The following is a 13,123-nucleotide window of genomic DNA, read 5'->3' on the forward strand; positions in this document are numbered from 1 at the left end:
GGATGACAATCCAAGTTTTTTTTGCACATGCTATCAGACAGTATAGTTACAGTGAAGCTGTGAAAATCACTTTTATTTAATTGTTTAATCAATCAAAATTAAGTTAGAAAATAAATTTAAATAATATTTTATATTGTATTTTTATTTATTTATTTTTATTTTATATATATTGTATTTAAATTTCATGAAGTTATTTTATTTGAAATACATCTACATTTATATCATTTAAAAGTATAACCAAGAATGTAGTCATTTCATTTAAAAATTACTGTGAAAATAATTTTTATTGAATTTTTAAATAAATCAAAATCAAGTTATAAAATAAATTACAATGATATTCTATATTCTATTTTGTTATAAATACATTTTTCATGAAAATACATTATGTAGTTATTTTATTTAAAACACATCTACATTTATATTATTAATTTTAAAATAATATAAACTATTTTAAAGATGTGTGTGTGAATATATATATATATATATATATATATATATATATATATATATATAATATTTTTCAAAAATATTTTTAATGTTTTATGTTACAATTGAACATTTTCTTTTTTACCCATTGTGTTCTATTGTGTATACTTAACCAAGAATGTACTAGTTTTATTTATTTTATAAATTAATTGTGAGGAATTTATTTAGCACATGCTATCAGACATCATAGTCACAGTGAAGTATCATTTCAGAGCAGGCCACAATCATCTCTTTTTTTTTTTTTATGAAACCCGTGTATTGTTTGCAGATATAACAGGAGTTTGTTGAGGTTGTATTCGGACAGGTCGTGGTTCAGTGTCTTGAACTGAAGTAACCTGAGCTTTTATGGCTTTTATGTAGTTTGGCTCGATGATTCTTTTAAGGAATGCATGCAAATCGCACACACAGTTCCCCAAACTAAAGAGCACTGGGCAGGGATGGGGAATTGTCTGGGCTTGTTTCTCTTGGAAGTATCTGGCCCACGTGTGTTTTCAGGTATTGGCTTTTCTGTAGTGGCTTTTTTGTGTTTCTTTTGTAACTCTCTGCGTTTCCTCCCCTGAACTTTCAGTTTTAATGGCACACACACACACTCACACACACATCTGGAAATTGACCTCTTCCTCACAACTGCTGGCAAAACACGAAACGCAGAGAGCCAAATGTGTGTGTCTGTGTTCTGCTGTTTTCTCTGTAATTATAACTCTAAATGTGTCCCAGGTTTCGGTCAGTCTCTTTCCACTCTCCGCTGGGCCGTTTGACGTTTTTTTCCAGCGTGGAACAGTTTGCAGCTCTGTTTCTTTTCAGCCTGGTGTTATTTCTCATGTTTAAATGTTCTTTGTCTCTTTGGGTGGTTTCCTTTTAACTGTTGCAGCTGAAAGATCTTGATGTTTCCTTCAAGACTCATGACTGTCTGTAGCACATGTGTTTGGAGATCATGTTTATGTGAGCTAGACTTCCTCCATGTCATCTTATTTCCCCCCCGTATGTTTGCCTTTCGTAATGTATATTTTCTGTCTGTGTGTGTGTGTGTGTGTGTGTGTGTGTGTGTGTGTGTGTGTGTGTACAGGGTCTGTGTCAGTGCCGGCCGTCGGAGGGAAACTGTTCGTGTTGTAAGGAGTGCATGCTGTGTTTGAGCTCTCTTTGGGAGGAGTGCTGTGACTGTGTCGGTGAGTTTGAAATCAATACATGATTGATACTCCAAATTAATCCCACAAATGGTCCATAAATAATTTTATTCATAAAATAATTGTATTTTATTTTATTTTATTTTATTTTATTTTATTTTATTTTATTTTATTTTATTTTATTTTATTTTATTTTATTTTATTTTATTTTATTTTATTTTATTAAATTAAATTAAATTAAATTAAATTAAAAATAAATAAATTGAATGAAATAAACTCTCAACTCATATTTAATGTTATTACCCAGGTTTATTTTATTTTATTTTATTTTATTTTATTAAATTAAATTAAATTAAATTAAATTAAATTAAATTAAATTAAATTAAATTAAATTAAATTAAATTAAATTAAAAATAAATAAATAAATTGAATGAAATAAACTCTCAACTCATATTTAATGTTATTACCCAGGTTTATTATTTTATTTTATTTTATTTTATTTTATTTTATTTTATTTTATTTTATTTTATTTTATTTTATTTTATTTTATTTTATTTTATTTTATTTCATTTTATTTTATTTTATTTTGGATTATTTGGTTTATCAATGACAAAAAAATTTAAATATAAATTTCTATATGTGTAAATAACATTATGGAGGCATTTTTTAAATAAATAAATCAAAATTAAATTGTAAAATAAACTTAAATTAAATGAATAATACATAAATTGAATAAAATATACTCTCAACTCATATTTAATGCTATTACCCAGGTTTATTATTTTATTTTATTTTATTTTATTTTATTTTATTTTATTTTATTTTATTTTATTTTATTATTTTATTTTATTTTATTTTATTTTATTTTATTTTATTTTATTTTATTTTATTTTATTTTATTTTATTTTATTTTATTTTATTTTGGATTATTTGGTTTATCAATGACAAAAAAAATTAAATATAAATTTCTATATGTGTAAATAACATTATGGAGGCATTTTTTTAAATAAATAAATCAAAATTAAATTGTAAAATAAACTTAAATTAAATGAATAATAAATAAATTGAATAAAATATACTCTCAACTCATATTTAATGCTATTACCCAGGTTTATTATTTTATTTTATTTTATTTTATTTTTTATTATTTGGTTTATCAATCACAAAAATTTACATTATAAATTTCTGTATGCATAAAATACATTATGGAGCCATTTTTTAAAATAAATAAAACAAAATTATTTGTAAAATAGATTTAAGTTAAATTAAAAATAAATAAATTGAATAAAATATACTCTCAACTCATATTTAATGTTATTACCCAGGTTTATTATTTTATTTTATTTTATTTTAATTATTTATTTTTAATTTAATTTAATTTAATTTAATTTTTGATTATATGGTTTATCAATCACAAAAAAAGTTAAATTATAAATTTCTATATGCATAAAATACATTATGGAGGCATTATTTTAAATAAATAAATCAAAATTAAATTGTAAAATAAATTTAAATTAAATTAAAAATAAATAAATTGAATAAAATATACTCTCAACTCATATGTTATTACCCAGGTTTATTATTTTATTTTATTTTATTTTATTTTTGGTTATTTGGTTTATCAATCACAAAAAAAAGTTAAATTATAAATTTCTATATGCATAAAATACATTATGAAGGCATTTTTTTAATTAATAAATCAAAATTAAATTGTAAAATAAACTTAAATTAAATTAAAAATAAATAAATTGAATAAAATATACTCTCAACTCATATGTTATTACCCAGGTTTATTATTTTATTTTATTTTATTTTATTTTTTGATTATTTGGTTTATCAATCACAAAAAAAGTTAAAATATAAATTTCTATATGCGTAAATAATATTATGGAGGCATTTTTTAATTAATAAATCAAAATTAAATTGTAAAATAAACTTAAATTAAATTAAAAATAAATAAATTGAATAAAATAAACTCTCAACTCATATTTAATGTTATTACCCAGGTTTATTATTTTATTTTATTTTATTTTATTTTGGATTATTTGGTTTATCAATCAGAAAAAAGTTATATTATACATTTCTATATGCATAAAATACATTATGGAGGCATTTTTTAAATAAATAAATCAAAATGAAATGGTAAAATAAATTTAAATTAAATTAAAAATAAATAAATAAAATAAAATAAACTCTCAACTCATATTTAATGTTATTACCCAGGTCTTATAAAAATCATTTTTATAAAATTTTTTAATCAATCAAAATTAAGTTATAAAATAAATAAAAATTGTATTCTTTATTCTATTTTATAATAAATACATATTTCATGAAAATACATTGTACAGTTGTAAATATATTTATTTGATAAAATACATAGTCCCATAGTGCATAACAAAACATAAATAAAAAAAATTATCCCACATCTAGTTTATAATGTACAATAGCTAAAATTGTATTTTATTTTATTTTATTTAGATTTATTTATGTAAATGTCTCCGTAATGTATTTTATGCATATAGAAATGTGTGATTTAACTTGATAAACCAAATAAAATAAAATATACATTTTAGTTTATATTAGTCAAATAGTTAAATTTAGTTAAATTAAATAAAAGATGCATTATGGAGTTAATATTTTTATTTTACATAAAAATACTTTATGTGGTTATTTTATTCTATTTTAACTGAATCTAAATTTTATTATAAAAAATAATCCCATAGTGCATAACAAGACATAAATAAACAAAATCCGACATCTGGTTTATGTACAATGGCTGAAAAAATAAATAAATAAATAAATAAATAAAATAAAATATTATTTTAGTTTAAATAGTTTTGGTTTATAAGTTTTTAGTTTATAGTCTTGCCTCAACTCCTTAATGCTAAGTCTTATAATAATCATTTTTTACAAGTCAATCAAAATTTAATAAAAAAATAAATAAATAAAAAAAAATAAAATATGTATTATGGAAGTATTTTATTATTAATACATATTTCATAAAAATACACTATTTTGTTGTTTTATTCCATTTTAACTAAATCTAAATTTAAATTGTAACGTAAATACCATAGTGCACAACAAGACAAACAAATATATCCCACATCTGGTTAAAATTAAATTAAATTAAATTAAATTAAATTAAATTAAATTAAATTAAATTAAATTAAATTAAATTAAATTAAATTAAATTAAATTAAATTAAATTAAATTAAATTAAATTAAATTAAAAAATTAAATGAGGGAAACAAAATAAAATAAAGTGATTATTGTAAGAACTTTAGAAGATTATTATGAGTCTATAAACTGAAGATGCTCAGGGTGTGTTAACAGGTTTGGCTCATTCCCAGTCTTTAGAGAGCACTTGTAAATATTAGGACTAGTTTGTAGATGACAGGAGGGCTGGTGTACACTCCTCTGACAGCCCTATAAAGTGTGAAGTGAGCTGATCCAGATACTCTCATCTCTGTGTGTTACGCCTTTAAACACAGACTCCAGAAATACGAAAATGATCAGTTTATAAAGTAGAGAGGTTTGGAAAAGCAAAACATGCTTTAGATGCCACATTTATCTGTTTTCAGTCTCTATATTGGATTGGTATCCTGTTTAAATCATTGCAAACCACACACATCATAACAATGCATGAGCAGTAATAATCCAATCAACAAAGCTACTGATGAAACTTTTAATTGCCAGATGTTTTAGGACCAGATGGAAAAAGTACCTAAGACAGTCTAAGAATGAACACAATGCATCATGCATCCATGCATCCAAAACAAGGACATAAAAGCATCAGATTGCAGAGGTTGTTCTGTTCCAAACACGCGTTTATTGGTCGAGAGGGAAAGGAGGGATGTGTGTTGTTCCTGAAGGCCAAACCTGCCATGGTTTTGGTAATCAGAAGCAGCTGTGCTGGCAGCGGCTCCGCAGCTAATCTGAAACACAAGGTCTCTGCAGCGTTCTGCTCCTTATTAAAACCCTCATCCATGATCTGATTACCATCTTTAGCAGCAGTTCATCTCACAAAGTGAAGCTGCTGTTGACAGTCGTGTTTTAAAGACTTGAAATATGTCACAATATGTAAAAAAAATAAAATAATAAAAATAAAAATACTAAAAATAAAAAAGTACACCAAAAATAGAAAAACTGAAAAACTGCTCAAATCGTAATAATCTGTATTTTTTATTTTATTTTTATTTTTTATTTTTTTTCTTAACTCTGAAAACAAATTACTTAAAATTTTTTATTTATTATTGTCTTTGCTCAGATCTTAATAATCGAATCTAATAAAACTTAATTTTTTATTATTATATTTTATTTTAGGCTTTTTCTGTAAACATAAACATAAAATTAAAATAATAACATAAAACATAAAATTATTTTATTTATTTTATTTTATTTTAGGCTTTTTTCTTAAATCTAATTTTTTTTTTTTTTATTATTGTCTTTGCTCAGATCTTAATAATCTAATCTAATAAAACAGAAATAAATTTTATTTTATTTTAGGCTTTTTCTGTAAATCTAAAAACTGATTTATTTTAATTTATTATTTTCTTTGCTCAAATCTTAATAGTCTAATCTAATAAAACAGAAAATTATTTTATTTTATTTTAGTTTAGACTTTTTTTAGACTATTTTTTAATTTTATTATATGTGCTCAAATCTTAATAATCTAATCTAATAAAACAGAAATAAATTTTATTTTATTTTATTTTAGGCCTTTTCTGTAAATCTAAAAACTGATTTATTTTAATTTATTATTTTCTTTGCTCAAATCTTAATAGTCTAATCTAATAAAACCGAAAACTATTTTATTTTATTTTTATTTTATTGTATTTTATTTTATTTTAGGCTTTTTTCTCCAATCTGAAAACAGATTATTTTTTTATTATTATTATTGTCTGCTCAAATCTTAATAATGTAATATAATAAAACAGAAAATAATTTAATTTTTATTTTAGGCGTTTTCCTCAAATCTTAACTCCTTAAATCTTTATTGTCTTTGATAAAATCTTAATAATCTAATCTAATAAAACAGAAAATTATTTAATTTAATTAATTGTATTGTAATAAAACAGAAATGTATTTTTTATTTTATTTTATTTTATTGTATTTTATTTTATTTTATGCTTTTTCCTCACATCTTAATTCCTCAAATATTTATTGTCTTTGCTCACATCTAAATCTTGTTTTATTTCACGTCTTATTTTACTTTAGGCTGTTCCCTCATATCTTAATTTATCAAATCTAAATTGTTTTTGCTCAGATTTTAATAATCTAATCTAATAAGTATTTGATTTGATTTTAGGCTTTTTCCTTACATCTTAATAACCCTTATAATTTAAATTAAAAAAAAAACTAATATTTTGTGAGAAAAACAAATGATTATTCAACCTCCTTTGTTCAGAGTTAATCAGTGACATTTTTGTTTTCTTTTTTTCGCATACATTTAATATTTAAATATTTACATTAATATTACAATATGTACATTTAAATATGATGCAAAAACATTATTCATTAAATCATAAATTTTAAATGTAAACAGTTACATTTAAATATAAAAAAGTATGAAATTATACACAGTTTAATATAAGTATAATATATTGTAAGCATTTACATTTAAATATAACAAATGTATGAAATTATGTAAATTGAATTCTTGAGTTGTGGTTACATTTGCTTGTAAAGTTCGTCATTGATTTTTGTTTTGTTTTGTTAGAGTCTTTCCATCATAATGTGTGTACCATGGTGAAGTTCCTCTTTTTTTCTGTCTCATAGGAATGTGTAACCCCAGAAATTACAACGACAGTCCTGCCACCTCCAAGAGCACCGTAGAGGAGCTGTACCGACCAATCCCCTCGCTCTTCCGCGCGCTGACTGAAGGCGACGCCCCCATTAACATGATGGTGGTGTCCTTCCCCGTCGCTGAGGAACTCTCCCACCACGAGAACCTTGTGTCTTTTCTGGAGACGCTCGACAGCCAGAGCCACAACATCTCACTGCCCAGCAGAAGCAGCGTCCATGATGGTGCGTACCGCCAGAGAAATATGTAGGACAACATATGTGACCCTGGACCACAAAACCAGTCATAAGGTTAAATTTTACAAAACTGAGATATATACATCATATGAAAGCTCAGTAAATAAGCTTTCTATTGATGTATGGTTTGTTAGGATAGGACAATATTTGGCCGAGATACATCTATTTGAATATCTGGAATCTAAGGGTGCAAAAAATCAAAATACTGAGAAAATCACCTTTAAAGTTGTCCAAATTAAGTTCTTAGCAATGCATATTACTAATCAAAAATTACCTTTTGATAGGTTTACAGTAGGAATTTTACAAAAAATCTTCATGGAACATGATCTTTACTTAATTTCCTAATGATTTTTGACATAAAAGAAAAATCAATAATTTTGACCCATACAATGTATTTTTGGCTATTGCTACAAATATACCCCAGCGACTTAAGACTGGTTTTGTGGTCCAGGGTCACATATTAAAACACAGTTTTTCTCTTGTTTCTGAATACCGAAGATGATTAGACATTAATAAACTGGATGCTGTTTTATACTGTCAAGCTCCAAAAAGGGCGTAAAAGCAACTTAAAAAGAATCTGTACAACTCTTGCAGTATATTTTTGTAATTTTGTATGAAAAATTATTATTCAACCTACCTTCACTGTATGGAAAAAAATAAGCTTAGTTAATTAAATATTTGTTATTTAATAGAAGTCGACTATTTCAGTGGCTAGTTTTTTTATTTACTACTTGAAATGTAAATTACAAATTTAAATATTTTAAATAAAATAATATAAATAAACATTTAAATACAAAAAGGGAAATTATGTGTCACAATACTTCCTCAAAATTCACTTGAATTAAATTAAAATACTTCTTAATGTATAAACTTACCATAAGCTACAAAAATGCACAATTTTTCAGCAAAATATTCCAGCTTTTGTTTTTCCATGGAATGAAAAAGTAGGTTGAATAATGTTTTGTTTGCTACACGGAATATTTTATTTATGCAGTTTACCATAAACGCAGGTTTTTTATTCTATAAATTAAATGAATTCTGATTTTAAATAATGTAAATTAAATATAAGTGATTATTATTAGACTTCATTATTACAATCTGAGCTAAAACTATAAATAAAAACAATTAAAATAAAATAAAATGCTTTTCCCCCATGCATTTATTTTTTATTATTTACAAAAATACAACATTTGTATATATTTATTCGTTTTTGTTTTTGTTTATTTATGTTTATTTTTCAGGTGAACAATTACTACAAAATGTTACATTTATTTACAATATATAAATTTAAAAATATATATTTTTTGTAAATAATTATTGTAATTAATAATAATAATTAAATAATATAAATATACATTTACATGTAAATATAAGCAAGAGTTCACAAATTTTTTTAAATGCAAACATTTTACATCATTTATAGTCTTAGCTCAAATCCTCATAATAAATTCTGACAAGAATCACCTATATTTTATTTCTATTTGTATTTTTTTTAATAATTTAAAATAAAATTTAATTACAGAATAAAAAACCCAGATAAAGATTAAAATGATTGTAAACTGCATACATTTATTAATTTAGGAACTTAAATTAATTTGTAGAATAAAAAACATGTAATGCTTAACAATAAACTACAAAAACAATGAATATTGATAATATGTTGAAATATTTACTCAGAGTTTACTTAAAAAATTTAAATGCAAAAGAAATAAATAATTTGCAGAATTTTAAAAATTTTATTTCATTGTTTTGTCTTTAATTTATAGTCTTAGCTCAAATCCTAAAAATAAATTCTGATAACAATAACCTGTTTTAATTTAATTTAATTTAAAATATCTTAAAATTTAATTCAATTATAGTATATAACCCACATAAAATAGTTGTGAACTGCATAAATTTAAAAGTAAAAAAAAAAAAAAAAATTAAATGCAAAAGGAAAATTCATTTTTATTTTATTGTCTTTCATTTATAGTTTTAGTTCAGTTTTAGTTTAATTTGTTTAATTAAAAATCAGAATTAAATTAATTTATAGGATGAAAACATGTAATGCTTAAACGTATGGTAAACTGCATAAATAAATAAATATTCTGTGTAGCAAACAAAACATTATTCAACCTACTTTCATTCTATGGAAAAACAAAAGAATATTTTGCCAAAGATTTAGTTTGCTGTATTTATATGTATCTTCTCTTCTCTTCTCTTCTCTTCTCTTCTCTTCTCTTCTCTTCTCTTCTCTTCTCTTCTCTTCTCTTCTCTTCTCTTCTCTTCTCTTCTCTTCTCTTCTCTTCTCTTCTCTTCTCTTCTCTTCTCTTCTCTTCTGTTTCTGGTTGACACGTGCTCTTGTGTGATCTCTTCCTCCGGCTTTGGTCTCATTCCTCAGATGCCTTGTGTACGGTGGTCTACTTTGATGACTGCGTGTCCATCCGTCAGTGTAAGCAGTACTGCGAGTCGATGGGAGGATCAAAGTACCGCTGGTTTCATAACGCCTGCTGCGAGTGCATCGGACCCGAATGCCTGGACTACGGCAGTAAAGCCGTCAAATGCACGAACTGCCTCATCTGAGAAGCCAAACACGGACTGAACGCACTTCAGCTGCTGTTTTATTGTATAAAACACTTCTGGCCATTTCTGTTCTTGTTTACAAATCTTGTTTCTTATTTTGGTCTTTTGGAAAGGGTTTTTTGTAAGTTATCAAAATTGTTTGTGAATTATTACAGCAGCATGTAGAGGTCATTTCTCAAATCATATTCCATCTGTATATAGTTCTCGTTTCATATATATCTGGTTTGACTATTAAAAACTAAAGTGAACGATTGTGTTTTTTGTTGTTGTTTTTTTTTTTTTCAAATTAATTCACTGAAGTTTAAAAAAAAAATCTGTATTTGAATACAGTTACATACAATATGAATGCTATTTTATTCAATAACCAAAGTTTACATTAAAATATACCAAAATATAAATAATAGAATGTTCATTTTGTTTCATAGAACATTTTTAAAATGTTACCTGTTTCGGAATGTTCATGAAACATTTAAAAGTAACATTCCTTAAATGTTGGAAAATGATCAAATAGAATGTTGGAGCATTTAAAAAATTGACATTTAAAATAGAAAAAAAAAATTGTATTTGAATACAGTTACATACAATATGAATGCTATTTTATTCAATAACCAAAGTTAACATTAAAATATACCTAAATATAAATAATAGAATGTTCATTTTGTTTCATAGAACATTTTTAAAATGTTACCTGTTTCGGAATGTTCATGAAACATTTAAAAGTAACATTCCTTAAATGTTGGAAAATGATCAAATAGAATGTTGGAGCATTAAAAAAAATTGACATTTAACATAGAAAAATAAAAAATGTATTTGAATACAGTTACATACAACAACTATTTTATTCAATAACCAAAGTTTAGGTTAAAATATACCAACGTATACATAATAGAATGTTCATTTAAAGTTATTTATACATTGTTTTATAGAATTTTTAAAATAAATGTTACTTGTTTCGGAATGTTCACGAAACATTTAAAAGTAACATTTCTTAAATGTTTGCAAAATAATCAAATGGAATGTTGCAACATTTAAAAAAAATTGACATTTAAAATTTAAAACTGACATTTAAAATAGAAAAAAATTTTTTAGATAGAGTTATATACAAAATAAATTTTATTTAGGTTAAAATATATCAAAATATAAATAATGGAATGTTCATTTTGTTTCACAGAACATTTTAAAATGTTAGTTGTTTCAGATTGTTGAAAACATTGAAACATTTAAAAGTAACATTCCTTTAATGTTTGCAAAAAAAATGACATTTATAATGTTTAGAGAACTTTCAGAAAACATTTACATTAGATCATATTTCGTTAACTGAGAAACATGTATTTTTTCTTTATTTTTTTTTAAACATGTGCTGTTAAAGTATTTAGTGTTTAAACTTAATTTTTTGAAACGACGTGTTCCATGAAGTCTTGCAATATGTGGTTAATATGAACAAAAGTAGGTAGTTTAGGGCTGTTTTCTTGTGTGAACTCGCTCACCGCAGCTCTCTGCCAAACTCTGGATGTAAGTTGGCATAAATACATGATGACAGCCAGATGTAGTCAGCATCAGTCAGACCTCATTCACAGCACAGCTGACAGGTGTGTGTTTGCATGCTTCCCTAGTGACCTCAAAGACTTTCTTTGTCTGACTTTAAGACACACTTTTACTATTTTTGCTTTAAAAACATTTGAAAAACAAACTTTTTTTGGTCTCATTTCTCAGTTTCAGGACAATGCTGCAAAACACAAATTGCGTTTAAATTGCTTCTTAAATTTGAGTTATTTTTATGACTGGAAACTATTATAATATATGATATAATTATGATATATTAAATAATTTTTTTAAAATAATTTTTTATTTAGTTTTAATTGTAGTTAAAGTTGTACATTTTGTATGTTTCAATTTTTTTAAAATATGTATATATTGTTTATACATACATACATACATATATTTATATATAAAAAAATTACAAAAATAAAAATGTAAAATATTTTAATTAAAATATTACTCCAAATATAACAGTATCTCAATTCTTTAAAAAAATAATATTTGTTATTTAGTATTTATTTTATAATAAGAGTTTTAATTGTGAAGTTAATTTAGTTGATTATTTTGTTTTTTAAACATGTATATATTTATATTAATAATATATTTAGAATATATATATATATTCTAAAATAACTAAAATAGAAATAGAAATTTATAAAAACTATGTAGACATTTAAAAAAACATTACAATTAAAATGTAAATTTATTAATATTATTAAGATATTAATAAAAAATATAATACCATCTCAATTCTAGTATTTTTTAAAATATTTATAAAGTATTTTTTATATTTTTCATTTAGTTTTAATTGTAGTGATTGAAATTGAAGTTTTTTTTAAATATGTATATATTGTTTATATTAATTTCCATTTCAGTTTTATTTTTAGTTATTTTAGTACATTAAGTTACATTAAATGAAAATTAAATGTTCCATCCAGCTGAAATAAAATAAGTTTATTTTTTATTTTAATTTTAATTTAGTTAACATTTGTTTTATTTCAAGTAAAAAAGTTTTATATTTGTATTGTTCATTTTATACATTATTTTTAATTCCATAAATGATCTCAAAACTAATTGGGGCCTTAACATTGACTTAGCTAACTCATATTGATTTTTGTTTTCTATTCTATTTTCTAAAGAAGCAGATCTCAAACAGCATCATGTTTTCGTGTTTTCTTTAGGTGTTAAATTACGTAATACTCAAGTTCTGAACAGTTTTGTATTTCTGAATGGTTGTAAATGCTTTAGCACCATCTTCAGGATGGCAATGAAATAACACATTTATAACATTTATAACAAAAGATCTCTGTATACGATTACATATAAATTACTACAATATATGAAAACAGTTCGTTGCTGACAAATTTCCCCAA

The 13,123-nt window shown here is 23.6% G+C and overlaps 2 protein-coding genes across 2 annotated transcripts in view; both read left to right on the forward strand.

Annotated features, from left to right (window-relative positions):
- LOC141343844 (potassium/sodium hyperpolarization-activated cyclic nucleotide-gated channel 4) overlaps nucleotides 1-1,244 on the forward strand; it is a 32,514-nt gene extending 31,270 nt beyond the window's left edge. The window contains exon 6 of the mRNA XM_073848505.1: nucleotides 1,204-1,244. Within this exon, the coding sequence (XP_073704606.1) occupies nucleotides 1,204-1,244 (41 nt within the window). The remainder of the gene's footprint in view (nucleotides 1-1,203) is intronic.
- Nucleotides 1,187-10,459, forward strand: LOC141344830 (twisted gastrulation protein homolog 1-A). Its single transcript, XM_073849729.1, has 4 exons — nucleotides 1,187-1,428; nucleotides 1,553-1,652; nucleotides 7,389-7,637; nucleotides 10,030-10,459. Exons 2-4 carry the CDS (start codon nucleotides 1,607-1,609, stop codon nucleotides 10,209-10,211), a joined length of 477 nt encoding a protein of 158 aa, XP_073705830.1. The 5' UTR covers nucleotides 1,187-1,428; nucleotides 1,553-1,606; the 3' UTR covers nucleotides 10,212-10,459.
- The last annotated feature ends 2,664 nt before the right edge of the window (nucleotides 10,460-13,123 follow it).

This window comes from Garra rufa, chromosome 10 (genome assembly GCF_049309525.1).
Source record: "Garra rufa chromosome 10, GarRuf1.0, whole genome shotgun sequence".
Lineage (NCBI taxonomy): Eukaryota > Metazoa > Chordata > Actinopteri > Cypriniformes > Cyprinidae > Garra > Garra rufa.

What these genes read in the sequence shown, in the direction of transcription:
- LOC141344830 (XM_073849729.1), top strand. Translation starts at nt 1,607, where the DNA reads ATGCTGTGTTTGAGCTCTCTTTGGGAGGAGTGCTGTGACTGTGTCG. An exon ending in GGAGTGCTGTGACTGTGTCG is followed by an intron (nt 1,653 to 7,388) that starts GTGAGTTTGAAA and finishes TCTGTCTCATAG; the next exon opens with GAATGTGTAACCCCAGAAAT. An exon ending in CAGAAGCAGCGTCCATGATG is followed by an intron (nt 7,638 to 10,029) that starts GTGCGTACCGCC and finishes CTCATTCCTCAG; the next exon opens with ATGCCTTGTGTACGGTGGTC.